This window comes from Hevea brasiliensis, chromosome 7 (genome assembly GCF_030052815.1).
Source record: "Hevea brasiliensis isolate MT/VB/25A 57/8 chromosome 7, ASM3005281v1, whole genome shotgun sequence".
Taxonomy (NCBI): Eukaryota; Viridiplantae; Streptophyta; class Magnoliopsida; order Malpighiales; family Euphorbiaceae; genus Hevea; species Hevea brasiliensis.
Genome location: NC_079499.1, coordinates 5,931,471 through 5,945,481, shown reverse-complemented (window position 1 = coordinate 5,945,481; position 14,011 = coordinate 5,931,471). Strand labels below are relative to the sequence as shown.

At 29.8% G+C, this 14,011-nt stretch overlaps 1 protein-coding gene and 1 pseudogene across 2 annotated transcripts; both read left to right on the top strand.

Moving 5' to 3' along the window:
• Window positions 1-5,119: 5,119 nt before the first annotated feature.
• Window positions 5,120-8,812, top strand: LOC110650826 (protein XRI1). Of its 2 annotated transcripts, none has more exons than XM_021805946.2 (9): window positions 5,120-5,346; window positions 6,136-6,200; window positions 6,337-6,456; window positions 6,566-6,702; window positions 7,119-7,182; window positions 7,300-7,381; window positions 7,478-7,518; window positions 7,641-7,724; window positions 8,124-8,812. In XM_021805946.2, exons 1-9 carry the CDS (start codon window positions 5,327-5,329, stop codon window positions 8,393-8,395), a joined length of 885 nt encoding a protein of 294 aa, XP_021661638.2. In that variant the 5' UTR covers window positions 5,120-5,326; the 3' UTR covers window positions 8,396-8,812. The 2 variants fall into 2 exon arrangements, with proteins under 2 accessions (XP_021661638.2, XP_021661637.2); XM_021805945.2 differs by having other exon boundaries at window positions 6,334-6,456.
• On the top strand, window positions 8,641-12,606 carry LOC110650828 (purple acid phosphatase 15-like; annotated as a pseudogene).
• The last annotated feature ends 1,405 nt before the right edge of the window (window positions 12,607-14,011 follow it).

The window sequence follows — 14,011 nt, the reverse complement described above, 5'->3', positions numbered from 1 at the left end:
ATATAAAAGAAACACAAGATAGATGGACAGAGACTATATTATTTATATATATGACAACTAAAATTGAATAGATGAACTATTTAGTTGACAAAATTATTAATTAAAGTAAATTTTAAAATATAATAATTGACTCGTGAAAATAATAATTCACACTAATATTAGATAGATTAATTAGTTAATAATTATTGGACCGAGGAAGTATTTAGTTGACAAAATTACTAATTAAAGTAATTTTCAAAATGTAATAACTGACTCATGAAAATAATATTAAATATATTAATTAGTAAATAATGATAATATTTAAAGATTAAATAATAATATATTATTTTTAAATAAATAAATAAAAAGAAAGCTATTAGATATTTTTCATTATTATGCCGTTGGGTGCGAGGTTGGCGTCCCAGTGACGACAATATTATGGTATATGTGGATTCCTTTCTGCAAAATCACAATAATTATCAATTTTTAATTCTAGTTTGATCTAAGAAATGGAGCCAATGTTAATTTAATTTAGAATTACAAATTAAAAAGATCAATCATGTCCTAATTAGAAGAAATTAAATGGAGTATTAATTGGTATTTACGGTTCTTTTAATTTTATTTTATTTATTTTCTCTTTCTTCTTTCTTTCTAATTATTTTCACTTTCACGTTTCTTTTTTTTTAATAGTAACAGTAATTTTTTACTATTAACTATCTCTAAATCATCTCTCCTTTTTCTTTTATTATTTTTTTAATAAACTCTCATATCTGTATTTATTTAAAATAAATTTGAGTTTCTCTCTTTAAGTTTTTCTCCTTTAAAAACATATATGAGATTTTCTTCCTACTATTGAAGTCGTATTTCTCTATTGGGATTAATTTTTCTGCCGTTAGCTAGGTTTTATTTTTATTTTTATTTTTTTAATATTTGAATAGGTAATTTGACAATTCGAAATATAACATAAATTGTTGATTTCTTTTAGTTGAAAACTTAAGTATGGTAATGATATTCTATCAATGAAACTGGTAGTGTGGCCTATTCTTTATTGACTTTTAGTGATTTAATATCTTTTGTAGGGCACAAAGGTATCAACATCTCAAAAGGACAGTATCGTAAAAGATTTCATTATTCGTCTAAAATAAAAAGAGATCAGTTACTATTCGGAAGGTTATTCTATTATATCTATATCATATTTGAACATAATATTTTAATTATCTATATTTTTATTCTTTTTATCTTATGAGAATATTATGATGTACTCATCTTATTAACGAACTGTCAAATTTATATAAAAAAGAACATGATATAACATAATATATAAATAATTACAATATTTCATATCTTATAATTTCTATCAAATATACTTAATTATTATTTATAAGTTTTTATAATTTGTATCTTTAATACTTCCGTATTTCTAATCCTAATTTTGATAATAGTTGTAATTTATAATATTTTCATGAGATAATTACACTTAAACAACATAAAATTTTTACATATATTCATCACTGTATATAAGAAAATACCATATGTAATTTGAAAATTATGATTTACAAAGAGATATAAAATTTCTTTGTACGAAATCGTACGAAAAATGATCTTATTCATCTACTAAAATAATTATCCATTTAATAGCTATGCTCCATAAAGGACTCTTTATACATAGAGATTCAAATATTCTACGTGTCAAAACAATATAAAAATTTACGTAGTAACTGTGACTACATCCTTTTGTTAGAAAGTCTATAAATTGTGTACAAAAGAAAAAGTGAGGTCACCAATTTAATAGTAACCACTCCCATGCTTAAGTTAGAGAGTTGATAGAGTTGGTAGACTCAAGCAATAGAATAAAGATGGTGGCTATGATTGTAAAACGTAGTTTGATTATTATGTTTTACCTTTTCATAGTGTCTCTGTAGCCATTGATGCCATTTTATAGATCTTGGTGGCAAATCTCAAATGTCTCGTGCTCTTTATGATACCAGCTCTGTGATTCACGTCTAGAATCATAATTTTTTTGTATTTAATTGAAAAGTCAAAGTACATGTGAGTTACATTTGCCCATTTGCTAATATAGAGGTTAAATAATATATTTTTATAAAATTTAGGTGTAAAATGAGATATAATTAATGTCCTTTTTTTTTTAATAAGGAAAAGGGAAAGAAAAATTATAAGGGAAGGAAAAAAAAAAAAGAATAATTTCCTTATTTTGTTAGAAGAAAAAAAAAATTAAAATTTCAATTCCCCTGTTTGGGTAGAAGGAAAAGAGGAAAGAAAAAAAATATGAAACATTTTGAGCCATTTTCTTTTTGTTGGAAAAGAGTAGAAACAGTGTTAATCTTTTTATATTTTCCCTTTATGGCATAATAATAATAATAAAAATATAATACATTTCCCTTGTCACCTTTCATTTTATCAAAATATGAAAAATAAATAAATCACTTCTGTCACTTTCTTTTTCATATGAAAAAGATACATAAAAAAATTAATATTTTTCTTTTATATAGGGATTTTATTTTCTTTACAATTTCATTTTCTTTTCCTTTTTCTAATTTTCATTTTAACAAAACAGACCCTAAAAATAAAGACGCCAAGTGACTTTTCAAGAAATAGTCAAAGGTCAAAAGATGCTTTCAAACTTTTAATATATATTATTAAAACATATTTTAAAAAATATCAAATGTATAAATTCACTCTTAAAATTTATAAAAAAATATAATGGCACACTATATTTTTAAAACATTCCATTACAGAAAATTATAACTAAAATAACCTTGCGAACTTGAGACCAAATAGTCAGAAATATAATCGTGCTGACATGCATTGTTGGATCTGGCATGGATAAAAAACAGAACAAAATATAGTAAAATAATTTAACTTATAAAATGACCCAAAGCACAGCTTCTTTAACCTAAATCTCTAAATTCCCTAATTTTTTATCCCACAATATCACAGAACCAAATTGCCTAATCTAAACTCTCTCCACATAATCATATACTTATTCAAATTATCAATGATTAGGTTTACACCCACAATTTTCCCAGCAACATATTTACTCACTCCACCAACTCAAATCCTTCTCCAAGAATAACGAAAAACTTGTGGGAAGTTGCAACCACGGCTCACGTTGCCCACCTCAACTAACCATCCTGGTCTTCTTCCGAGAAGTTCATAACTCATGGAAAACTTATCTAACCAAGAGAGCAAATAACTTCTTGTTGTTTTTCTCGTCTGCGAGAATGGTTGATAGATCTTAGAGATTAGACCTGCAAGATAACAACAGAGAATGGGTTAATTGACCAATAGAAAATACTAGATAGGTTAGTTGACCACCACTTGATACTTAATTTATTATTGAGAACTTAATTGTTAGAAAATGAAAACGCAACTAGGTTAGATATGCATGCTTGGTGGCTTTTATATTGGTTTTGACTTATATTCTTGCTAGGATTAAGAATTAGTAATAGAATAGGACTTGAAGTCCAATTTGCATGAAATTCTTATGGATGTTAAAACTGTAAATATGACGAGAATCACAGGATCTTATCTCTTAGTAAATATTTCGAGTAATTAGGGATATAATGTGCGAGCATTGTTACTTGGACAGCTAGAGTGAGTGTTCGAGCTGCATATGGTAGCTCGACTTTTATCCGGATATCTTTATCTGTTAGTGGATTACTCGCCCATAGATACCATTTTGAGGGTTGTAGTATAATAACCCAACAATGTTTTAATTAATTGGAGGAAATGAAATTGGGCGTATGACTCTCAACTGTGTTTTAATTGTCTAGCATAACATCTTCATGGAAACTAGTGAAATTTGAGCCAATTTGGATGAAAAACGATGATAAGGATGCTAATTCATATGTAATCTCATGTTGGTTCTCCAATTTATTGGCAATTTGTTTGAAAAAGAAGCGTCTGTGCCCTTGTATCAAGCCTGGTTGGATTAGTACTGGCATTGGTGGGAGTTTATACAAGCATGGAAAGAGAACTTGAGATGTGAAAAATGGGGGTGAAGTGTTTTCCTTCTTTATTCGAAGAAAGGGATTGAAGGGTAAGTGAGATATAAATTTTTACAATGCAAAGCTAAGGGAAAAGAATCTACTGGAGATCAAAAGAAGAAAAAGAACTCATTCAGGTTTATAAATCCCCAAAAGATAAAACTTTGATGAAAGGAGAACCTTTTTTATTGTTGAGCTTTATATATATATATATATATATATATTTCATGTTAGTATTTTTTAACAACTCATTATCTCATTGTGTGTCATTCACGCTCTATGATACTCTCTATCATAGGATTATCTTAATTTTATTTTTTTTATAATTTACTTACGAAACATTTTAAAAATTATAAGTACTATTAAATTTTTTTCGTTAAAATTTAAAATTAATTTTTAATATATTTGATAATGAGTTTTATAGACGAAAATTATTTTTCTGAATAAAAATATTATTTTAAATATTATTAAAAAATAATTAAAAAATTATTCTATTATTTTAATTTTTTTATAATTAAAATTAATTAAATTTAATTTTTATTATTTTATAATTAATATATTTAAAATAATAATTTTTTCAATAATAATTTCAATAGTATCCCAACTTTCAAAATGAAAGGAAAAAGAGCAGCCCATGCCCTAATCCAGGCCCAGCATTCTCGCATCAGAAAGTCCTGTCGAGTGTCGAGTCGACCCCACTAACGAAGAACTGAAGAAGAAAAAATACAGGGCAATGTCACGTTCAACCATATCAAACAGCATACACGCTCCCAGTCCGGCGCACTTCCAAACCGCTGAAAATTATTGATACTTTTCGATCTACAATTGGACCGTTAAACCACGCGTGAAGAGGGAGAGTGAAAGAGAAAGCCAATAATTTATGGAAGGAAAGTCTTGATTATATGAAAATTAATAAATAATTAAGGAAAGATAATCCACGAGTAACGGACTCGGGGAGGGGTCCAGTCCTGTTGTGGTCCTCCTCTCTCTCTCTGTCTCTCTCTCTCATATGTAAAAAAGTCCTGTTGTGTCCTCCTCTCTCTCTCTCATATGTAAAAGTCCATAAGAGGGATGCCTAGAATTAATGTTAAATAAAAGGCACTAATAAAACAAAGGGTAGATATCTCTGATATCTCTGAGAGAGCACATATCTCAAGCAAAGCACAGTCACTAAACTTTCTCTGTCTGTCCGTGTGTGTATATATATGTTGTTTATTTGGGTAGCAATGCGGAGAGAAAACTGAGAAAATGGATCTGGACTAAGAACGGCTATTTTCTGATGCTAAAGTGGAGAGAGAGTAGACTTTGATTACTAAGTCTGCATTTGTTGGGATATTTAGATGGATTACAACAATAACAGGTAAATTTTTCTCAAACTGGTCTTCACTTCTGTAGATTTTTTTTTTCTCCAACTGCTATTTTTTTAATGGGTTTTCATTAACCTGCATTTATTTTAAAAAATTTATTCTATGAGATTGCTTTGGTCTGCATTTATACTAGTTTTGTGAATATCAATTTGCTTTTTTTTTTTACTTCTTTTTGTTTGTTGGTTTTGCTGGATTTATCTTGCACTGTTTGAGGATAATATGATGATGATGAGTATGTGGGCTCTGAACAAATTGGTTAGCCATTCTGTTTTCTTTCCCCTTTTCCTTTCTGCTTTTCTATTTTCTTATCCGTTTTGGCAATTTATTTAGGAATAGGAAATTGTCTAAACATATGTTGTGGTCTAACGTTCTTATCTTTGCTTAAATCCAAACAATCGAAATGGCCCTTTACCCTGCATTTGATGCTTGCTTTGGGCTAAAAAATTGGATGCAATGAGCCGATTTTAGTTTTCCCATATGCAATTTGTTGCTGATGATGATCCATTTCTGATTGATTTTGTTTGGGAAATCTGTGATTTTGTTTTCCTTTTACTTCTTGAATCATTATATTGACCTGAGGTTGACTTAAGCTGAAGTTAGTAAAATGCAGTAAGGAACCTAATTCTAAGCATGAGATTTATCATCCATTCATCATCTCAGGATTGCGTTCCTTGTTTCTTCGGGTTTGAATTTTGAATTTTATGATTGTCTTTTACTTGTTAGGCTTTAGAGATGTGTGTTGATAAGCCTAATATTCCTAATTCCTTTCTCATTTTATGAAGTGGCAATGGGGGACATTGGGATTGGCAAGGGGAGGAATATTGTCTTCAAAAGGATTCCAGTTATGGTAAGTTGTTTTGTTGCATGGTTTCTAATTTGATTGGAAGTGAAAAATGCATCACTCAAGCTAGTGATTGGGCCGAGTGAGGCAAAAAAAACCAATGGAGTTGCTGATGTGTGGGTGGTGTTTTTGTTCTCAGCAGACGAATCTCAATGTTTATGGAATGAAGTGACTTTGAATGAGGAAGATCTCTCTTACATGTTAGATGAAACAACCCCAATTAAGGCTTGTGGGGATTTGGCTTATCATGTTAATCATAGTGGTATGGCTTTATTCTTTTTTTTTTTTTGTTTGTATTAATTGTTATCTTTTTCTGCTTTGACTAGGTGTAAGTTGCCTGTTGTCATCTAATCAGAAAGAATGTATTTCAGATAACATGCACAAGGAACCAGATGAACACAAAGAAACTTCTTCACAGTTAAAGAGACGCCGAATGTTACAGTTTGATACTCAAGCTGTAGATTCCCACTTTTGCAATGAAGAGATGTCGTCTATGTTTCTATCAAATGTAAATACTAGATATCCCTTTAATTTTCTGAGACTTACATAATCTAAAGGTTCTTGTTATGGCCTGTATGATAGAGAATAGGCTATCTGTGAAATTTTAATTTTGTGCTCATACAAGCTTAAAAAACCTTTTATACACATCATGTGTATGCAAGCCAATTTTGTTATATGTGATATCTAGATGTTGTAGATATTTAATTGTGCAGTTGAGATGTGGAGCTTTAAAATGGAACATTATTGGGCATAATGCAGTTTTCTTTAACTAGCTTAACTCTGCCTTTGGTCCATCAAACATTTTAGCCCATATATTTCATCTTGTCCTACATTATTGATAGAGTACCAAAGTGTGTACTGTACTTATGAGAATGGATTAGCTCTTGATATTTCTGCGATAAATGTCTTTGGTTCTATGTTTAGGAGAGGGAGGACTCACTTGATGAAGTTTTACCTCAAGCGTCAGAGTGGGCTCAGGGGTTTTCAGGTTTGTCTTGTGCAAGACTCTGTGCTGAAACCCATTGAACTTGGAGTATCCGATTTTACCTCAATACTTGCTGTAGGATTTGTAATAAACTAATAACGATGTCATATGCTTAAGCAGACGTGTCCGCCTCCTGTTATGAGGTCCTGGATCAGTCATCTGAGGGGTGGCTTGCTGAATGCCTTAATGACACTGAGATACAGTTTAGTCCCAATGATATGCATGCTTCTTTTTAACTTTCTACTCTAGTTTGATTATTGTCTAACAGAGGCTGACTGATTTATTATGTGAAACTTAGGAATTTTGCTGGAGCATCTGATGTTCAAATTGATATTTCAGGTATATGCTTTGATTTTTTCATTCACATATTATGCATGCATATTGCACTCTATTCTTTTTATGTATTGTGAAGTGCATGATGTTTATTATGTAAAGAGCATAATATTAGCTTGCTGCTGTAGAGTTCTGTAATGATGCACTCAGTAATGAAGCTAATGCTCTTCAAAAGCATGTTCCACGGACTCCTCGGAATGTAGTTTTTAAAGGTATTCATCTTTTCTCAATGTTCTCTTTGTTACATGTATATTCATCACATGTAGTTTTTAAAGCACGTTCCATGTATATTCCTCTTTTCTCAATACATGGATATTTTCTAATGATGTGCAAATTTCTCACTTTGTGGTCACTTTAGTGCAGTTAAGTTCTTATTTTTTATCCACTTTCTTTTAACTGGTTTTACATCTGGAATGCCTGCCGTAATTCTTAATATTGGGTGAACAAAGGAAGTAACTATAAAACCATCAAAATATCATCATAATATTGTGATTATCTCCATTCTTGTTGCAGATAATATTGGGTTATTGTTGCTGTTTTTTTCTCTTATTCTTGCTATGCTAAAACTTAACACACTAACTATGACTGAATTTCTTTTTCTGCACCTTTAGGTAAGAAGTCTTTTATACGAACACCCACTAAGTTAGCTTCATCTGTTGTCTATCCATTTGCCTTCATCAAACCCTGTGGGTTCGATGGAGATGTTACCCTGAAGGACATAAACCAGCGAATCCGCACTCCTCCATCAAAATCAAAGCAAAATGATGAAGATCCTGCTTGTTACCCCACCTCAGCTTTTTCTGGGAAGCCTGTTGTTGGCAAAACCAAAATCCGCACTGAAGGTGGAAAAGGAAGCATCACAATTATGAGAACCAAAGGTTGAGTGAGTGGATAGGCGTCTTCACAGACTTCTGGTTTTGCAGCCCGATGGACTCATCCCATTATTTTCTGGGTTTTTTTTCTTAACTTATTTTTGCTCTGTACTATTCTCGGGCCTTCAAGTATAGATGTTGATAATATATATATATATATATATATATATATATATATATATATATATTGTTCAGGTTTTTCATGGGATTCATATATCACATTAAAGTGTTTATGTTTCCTAGTTTTTAGGTATCAATGGCGGTTGTGTCATTCATATTTGACTTTCGTCTAGGACTAATGAAATCTTAATGTCAATTGATAATCTGTGTATTTTCTATCGTCTTCAGAATTGCTCTGTTAGTGCTTTCACTGAATTCCTCTTGAGTTGTGCAAAGCTTATGTGTTTTAATATTGTATTTGAGAGTTATCTGGCATCATTTTCCCTTGAGCAATTTTTGCATGCGCCATGTCAACCAGTGATTGAGCTGTCCATGGCAAGAAAAAGTAGCCTTCCAAGCTGCCTAAGCTATTGTTTTGTTGGAAAAAGCAGCAGAGTAGAGTTTCAAAGAGGGTAGTCCCAGATTTGTTCCATTTTGTTTGTTAATCACAATTTATTTTTGATACAAAGGAGTTTATTATTATTTTACCTTTTCATAAAGTGTAATTCTTTGAGTTTCCTATCATTATTATCTGTATTGGCTATGCTGTACAGTTGAAGATTGAATACATGACAGTTATAAATTACAAAACAGACAGACATGTGTAGACGTAGATAGACAGATATAGATATAAATATAGACACAGACATAGATATAAATATAAACAAATATAATAGGGATAGACATAAATAAAGACATACATAAAAATAAAAGATATATATATATATATATATATATATATATATATATATATATATAGACACAAATTTAGATATAGACATATATAAATATAGTCAGATAGCTACAAATATAAATATAGACATAGATAAATACATATAAATATAAATAGACAGACATATTATAATTATTTTTTATATTTGTACTTTTAATAAAGAAAAAAAAAAGAAGTATGCAATAAAAGATATAAATAAATAATTTTAAAAAAATATTTTAAATTGAAAATAATTTTTTTTTTTAATTTTGAATGAAATTCATTTACAAATGAAGTAAATTTCATCAGAGAATTGAATCAATGAGGTCTAACAAGGTCTAAGTTTATGATGAAATATTATAGTAAGAAAGGATGTTGGCCTCAGCTTTTCAAATCTATTTGAAATGAACTCCTCTCCAAATTAATTACTATAGCCTCAGGTTTTCAATTGTATCCCATCAATCTCTATCGAGGATGCTAAGGTTTTAATGAATAGGTTAAATATTGATTGCAATCCATTAAAAAAATTAAAGGCTTTTTTTGAATCCACATTTTCCTTTTATGCTGTCTATAAATCTTTATTTCAATTATATAATTTAGCTCTTATTTATTTATTTTTATTTCTACTAATTTTTTTTAAATGTTTGATTGCTTGTAAAATTATATGAAAAAAAACTTATATTTCAATTAAGGGTTAAATAAATCCTTATCCTTTTTAATTAAGGCCAAATAAGTCCATAAGTAATATAATATTATTTTTTTAATAATAAAATATTATTTTTCTAATTTTTTTAAATAATAAAATATTAAAAAGAATAATTTTATTATTAAAAATTTTTGCTTATCATGTGTTTAATTTCTTTTTTGAAATTTATTTTAATTAAACTAAAAAATAATTTTTAATATTTTAATTTAGGAAAAAATAATATTTTATTATTAAAAAATATTTTATTAAGTGTGAACTTATTTAGTCTTATTAAAAATTATAAAAATTTATTTAATTCAAAACTTAATTTTGAACTTATTTAGGACATGTTTGGTTTAACTGTTGAATACAACTGATAGCTGTTAGCTGATAGCTGTTACTGTTAGCTGATAATTGATAGCTGATGATAGTTGTTTTATGTTAAGTATTTGATAAAATTATATTTAGCTGATGCTGTTGATATGTGAAATGACTAATAAAGGTATATATCGTATAATTTGTTTTATTTTTTAAATAAATATAAAATTATAAATTTATTATATTATATTATTTATTTTATTATTAAATTAAATATATAATTATTAAATTAATATATTATATTATTTAAATAAATATATAATTATTAATCTTTTATATTATATCATTTATTTTATTATTGAAATAAGAAAATAATTATTTTTTAAGATAAATAATTTTAAAAATATAGATAAAATAATAAAATAATTATTATTATTAGAAAATTTTATAATTAATTTTAAATTTTTAGATATAAATAAATATTTTATATTTTATGTTATTAATAAAAAATATTTTAATAAAGTTGAAATACGTTAATTAAAATATTAAAATTATAAATAAAAAAATAAAAATATTAATAATATTAATTTTTAAGTTAAATAAAAAAAAGATAATATTATCAAAATAGAAAATAGAATCAAATCAACTATTAGCTGATGAAAAATAATTCTAAAAATAGAGCTGATACAAACTACAGCTGCTGATGGTTATCATATCAGTTACCATTAGCTATCAGCTCTATTTTTTAAACTTGTCAAACACTATAATTTACTTATTTAAATATCTATCAATTATCGACTGTACTCAACAGATAAATTAAATACTCTCTTAATGCTTAAGTAGGGCTTAATTGACTTTTTTTTTTCAAAATTAAATAGTATTATTATTGATGCCGAGATCCTCCTTTAAAGGCCTTGAAGACTGTGATTTTTCCTTGAAGACTGTGCCCATTTCTAGTGCAAGCAAAAATACATTGACCTAATTTTCCTCCTAAAGCTAATATGAAAAGAAAAGGTCTACCCAAATACAAATACTTATCCCAAACAAGGCAACACAAGGAGCTATCCTAGCAGAATGGCAGTCATGGGAGACCTTGGACTTGCATACAGCACAAGACCCGAACTTGTTCTGCCGGTTGGTGATGTAACTTAAGCAAATCTGTACCTCACAAATGGAACTAGCTCAGACTGCTATTCTTGCTCATTTTCAGAAACCCCAATACATGAGACTTATCAGCCTCGTTGGGATTACTGGGGAACGGTTATTATTATTATTTTTTTCAATCTTTTGAATCTCATCTTGCTAGCATTGCTATTTTATTTTTCTTGCTCCCTTTTGCCTTCCTTGAGTTTTTAGATAGTTTATACTAGCTAGCATTTTGAGGGATAAAATCTTTACAGGTTTATGCAATACCTAGTTTCTAAAGTTCCACTAATGGTGGTAGAAGGGAACCATGAAATTGAACCACAAGCTGGAACCAAACATTTGTTGCTTACAGTTCTCGATTTGCATTCCTATCTATGGAAAGTAGATCTTCATCTACATTCTACTACTCCATGGTGTCCTGTTGTTGCCTTCAGTCCTCGAGTGCACTTGGATGGTCCTCCATTGTGCCAAATCATGATATTGGTCTTAAATAAAACTTGTTTCTGGACTAAATTAAAATCAAAGTTTAAGTGGGTTAATTTAATTTGAAGTTAATGCACTTCTTAATAAGATGTAATAGTATTTCAATAATGGCTAAGCAAATGGCATATGGAGCAATTTTCTTTTATTCTAACAGTGGCAATTTAGAGGTTGAATAAAACCTTCTGTTAATAATCAATCACCAGGTCCATGCATATGAGAGGTCGAATCGAGTTTGTAACCACAAATTGGATCCATGTGGTCCTGTGTATATTACAGTTGGAGATGGGGGTAACCTAGAAAAGATGGCTATTGAACATGTTGATGAACCTGGCAATTTTCCAGAGCCATCAACTACTCCTGATCCTTGTATGGGTGGCTTTTGTGCAATAAACTTCACAACAGGCCCAGCAGCTGGTATTTTCTACTGAGAAAATATAAAACCGTAATCTTATCAAAAGTTTAAACTTTCAATGTAAATTGCAGGTGAAGAATGAGACTTGGGCTTTATGGTCATGGCACCGAAATCAAGACTTCGACAGTGAAATTGGGGATCAAATTTATATAGTGAGACAGCCTGATAAATGCCGTGTCCACCGCACGCTAACTAATTGCTGGTTTGCTGACATTTAACTGGTTTTTGTATGAGATTCTAATAGATGCCTCTTAGCCATATGAAAGATTATGGAAGATGAAAAACAGATGACTTGTGACAACTATATGTGGAGAAATGCAGCAGGTGGGGCTGGCAGCATATGGTCTTTTGACGGATCCTTCCCTATATAACACTAAACACACTAGGAAAAAAAATACCAGATATTTTTGCATTGTAAATTGTTAAGTACAGACAACAGAGTGTTATTTACAGAGTTTATAGTTTATATTGGACAATTCCCTCCTTTCTCATAGTTGTAATTGAAGAGCAGCAGTAGTTATACGTGTAGAATTATGGCTAGAAATCGGCTTATATTTGGCTTGTGTTGTCGTTTTCTTGTTTGTAGATTTGGAATTAAAATAAAAATGGGTATGCTCATTTTTGGAGAAGGCAAATATTTTGAATGAAATAGTGAGAAATTAGGTGTAAGATTCCAGAAACAAATGGCAATACAAGTGACAACCACACATGGATGCCAATAGCTAATAAGATGACAAGCAGAAAGCCACATATAGTTGATCATCTTTGAAACACATATAGAACCTACAAAGGTGATGTCTACATCAAGAGTTTCAGACAATTTACTTTAAGAAAAATTAATTATACATAGCTTAATCTCTTAGCAAATAGTATGAATGGGCCAAACAGAAGAAGCCTCCACCAGAATAAGCTCAAATGTGTGCATATATGAGCAAGGCATAGTTAAACAAATAGGTTATGGTTAAGGTATACAAAGCCTAGTACCACTACGTTTGTCCTATGAAATGAAAATGACTTGTGAATAGAAGATTTACAGTCACATGCATCTGGTTGAAACTGAGAGCGTATATACCCCACCTCACTTTACTCGTATCAGGGCTATAAAATTCATCCATAAAGAGTGGTCATACCACCAAGGCCAACCATTTTTATCCATTACAGATCGAGTTGAAGTCCTGATGGACTTGATGATCTCTACTAGTTACTGGGTTCATCAGTTGCTATAAGGTAACTCTGCAGCTAATACTTTCAACAGGTTTTATTCACATTTTCTTATTCCCTTTAGTTTGCAGCCTCAAATGTGAAAGCTGCAATAAGAATTTTTCGTTTGGGCATTCTTTACAGCATTTTGCAGCTATGCAACACCCTTTTACGAAACCAAATTATTGAATCTCACATGGTTGAAACTTGTTGCATGAGATTCTAATGTCAGAAATAAAAATTCCATTTATTATTATTTTTTTATTTCATTCTGGAACCCAACACAAAAGGGTTCCTTAATCAAAAGAAACATATTATTAGTAAGACTAAACCCTTATTTTAATAAAGAAAAGGGACCACAATCCATTGGTGATAAGCTTAATCTCATTCTTTATTGCTTGTATTGAGATGTCTTGTAGACCAACTATTACTAGCATGACTGTCACTCGTTTGGCTTTATCCATGTCTTTATGCAAAAAAACACAAGATAGGCATTTCTGGGCTAAATGCCA

Coding starts and splice junctions, on each gene's coding strand:
- LOC110650826 (XM_021805945.2), top strand. CDS start 5,327: ATGGATTACAACAATAACAG. Junction 6,201..6,333: donor TCAAAAGGATTCCAGTTATG/GTAAGTTGTTTT, acceptor TTTTGTTCTCAG/CAGACGAATCTCAATGTTTA. Junction 7,183..7,299: donor GTGGGCTCAGGGGTTTTCAG/GTTTGTCTTGTG, acceptor ATGCTTAAGCAG/ACGTGTCCGCCTCCTGTTAT.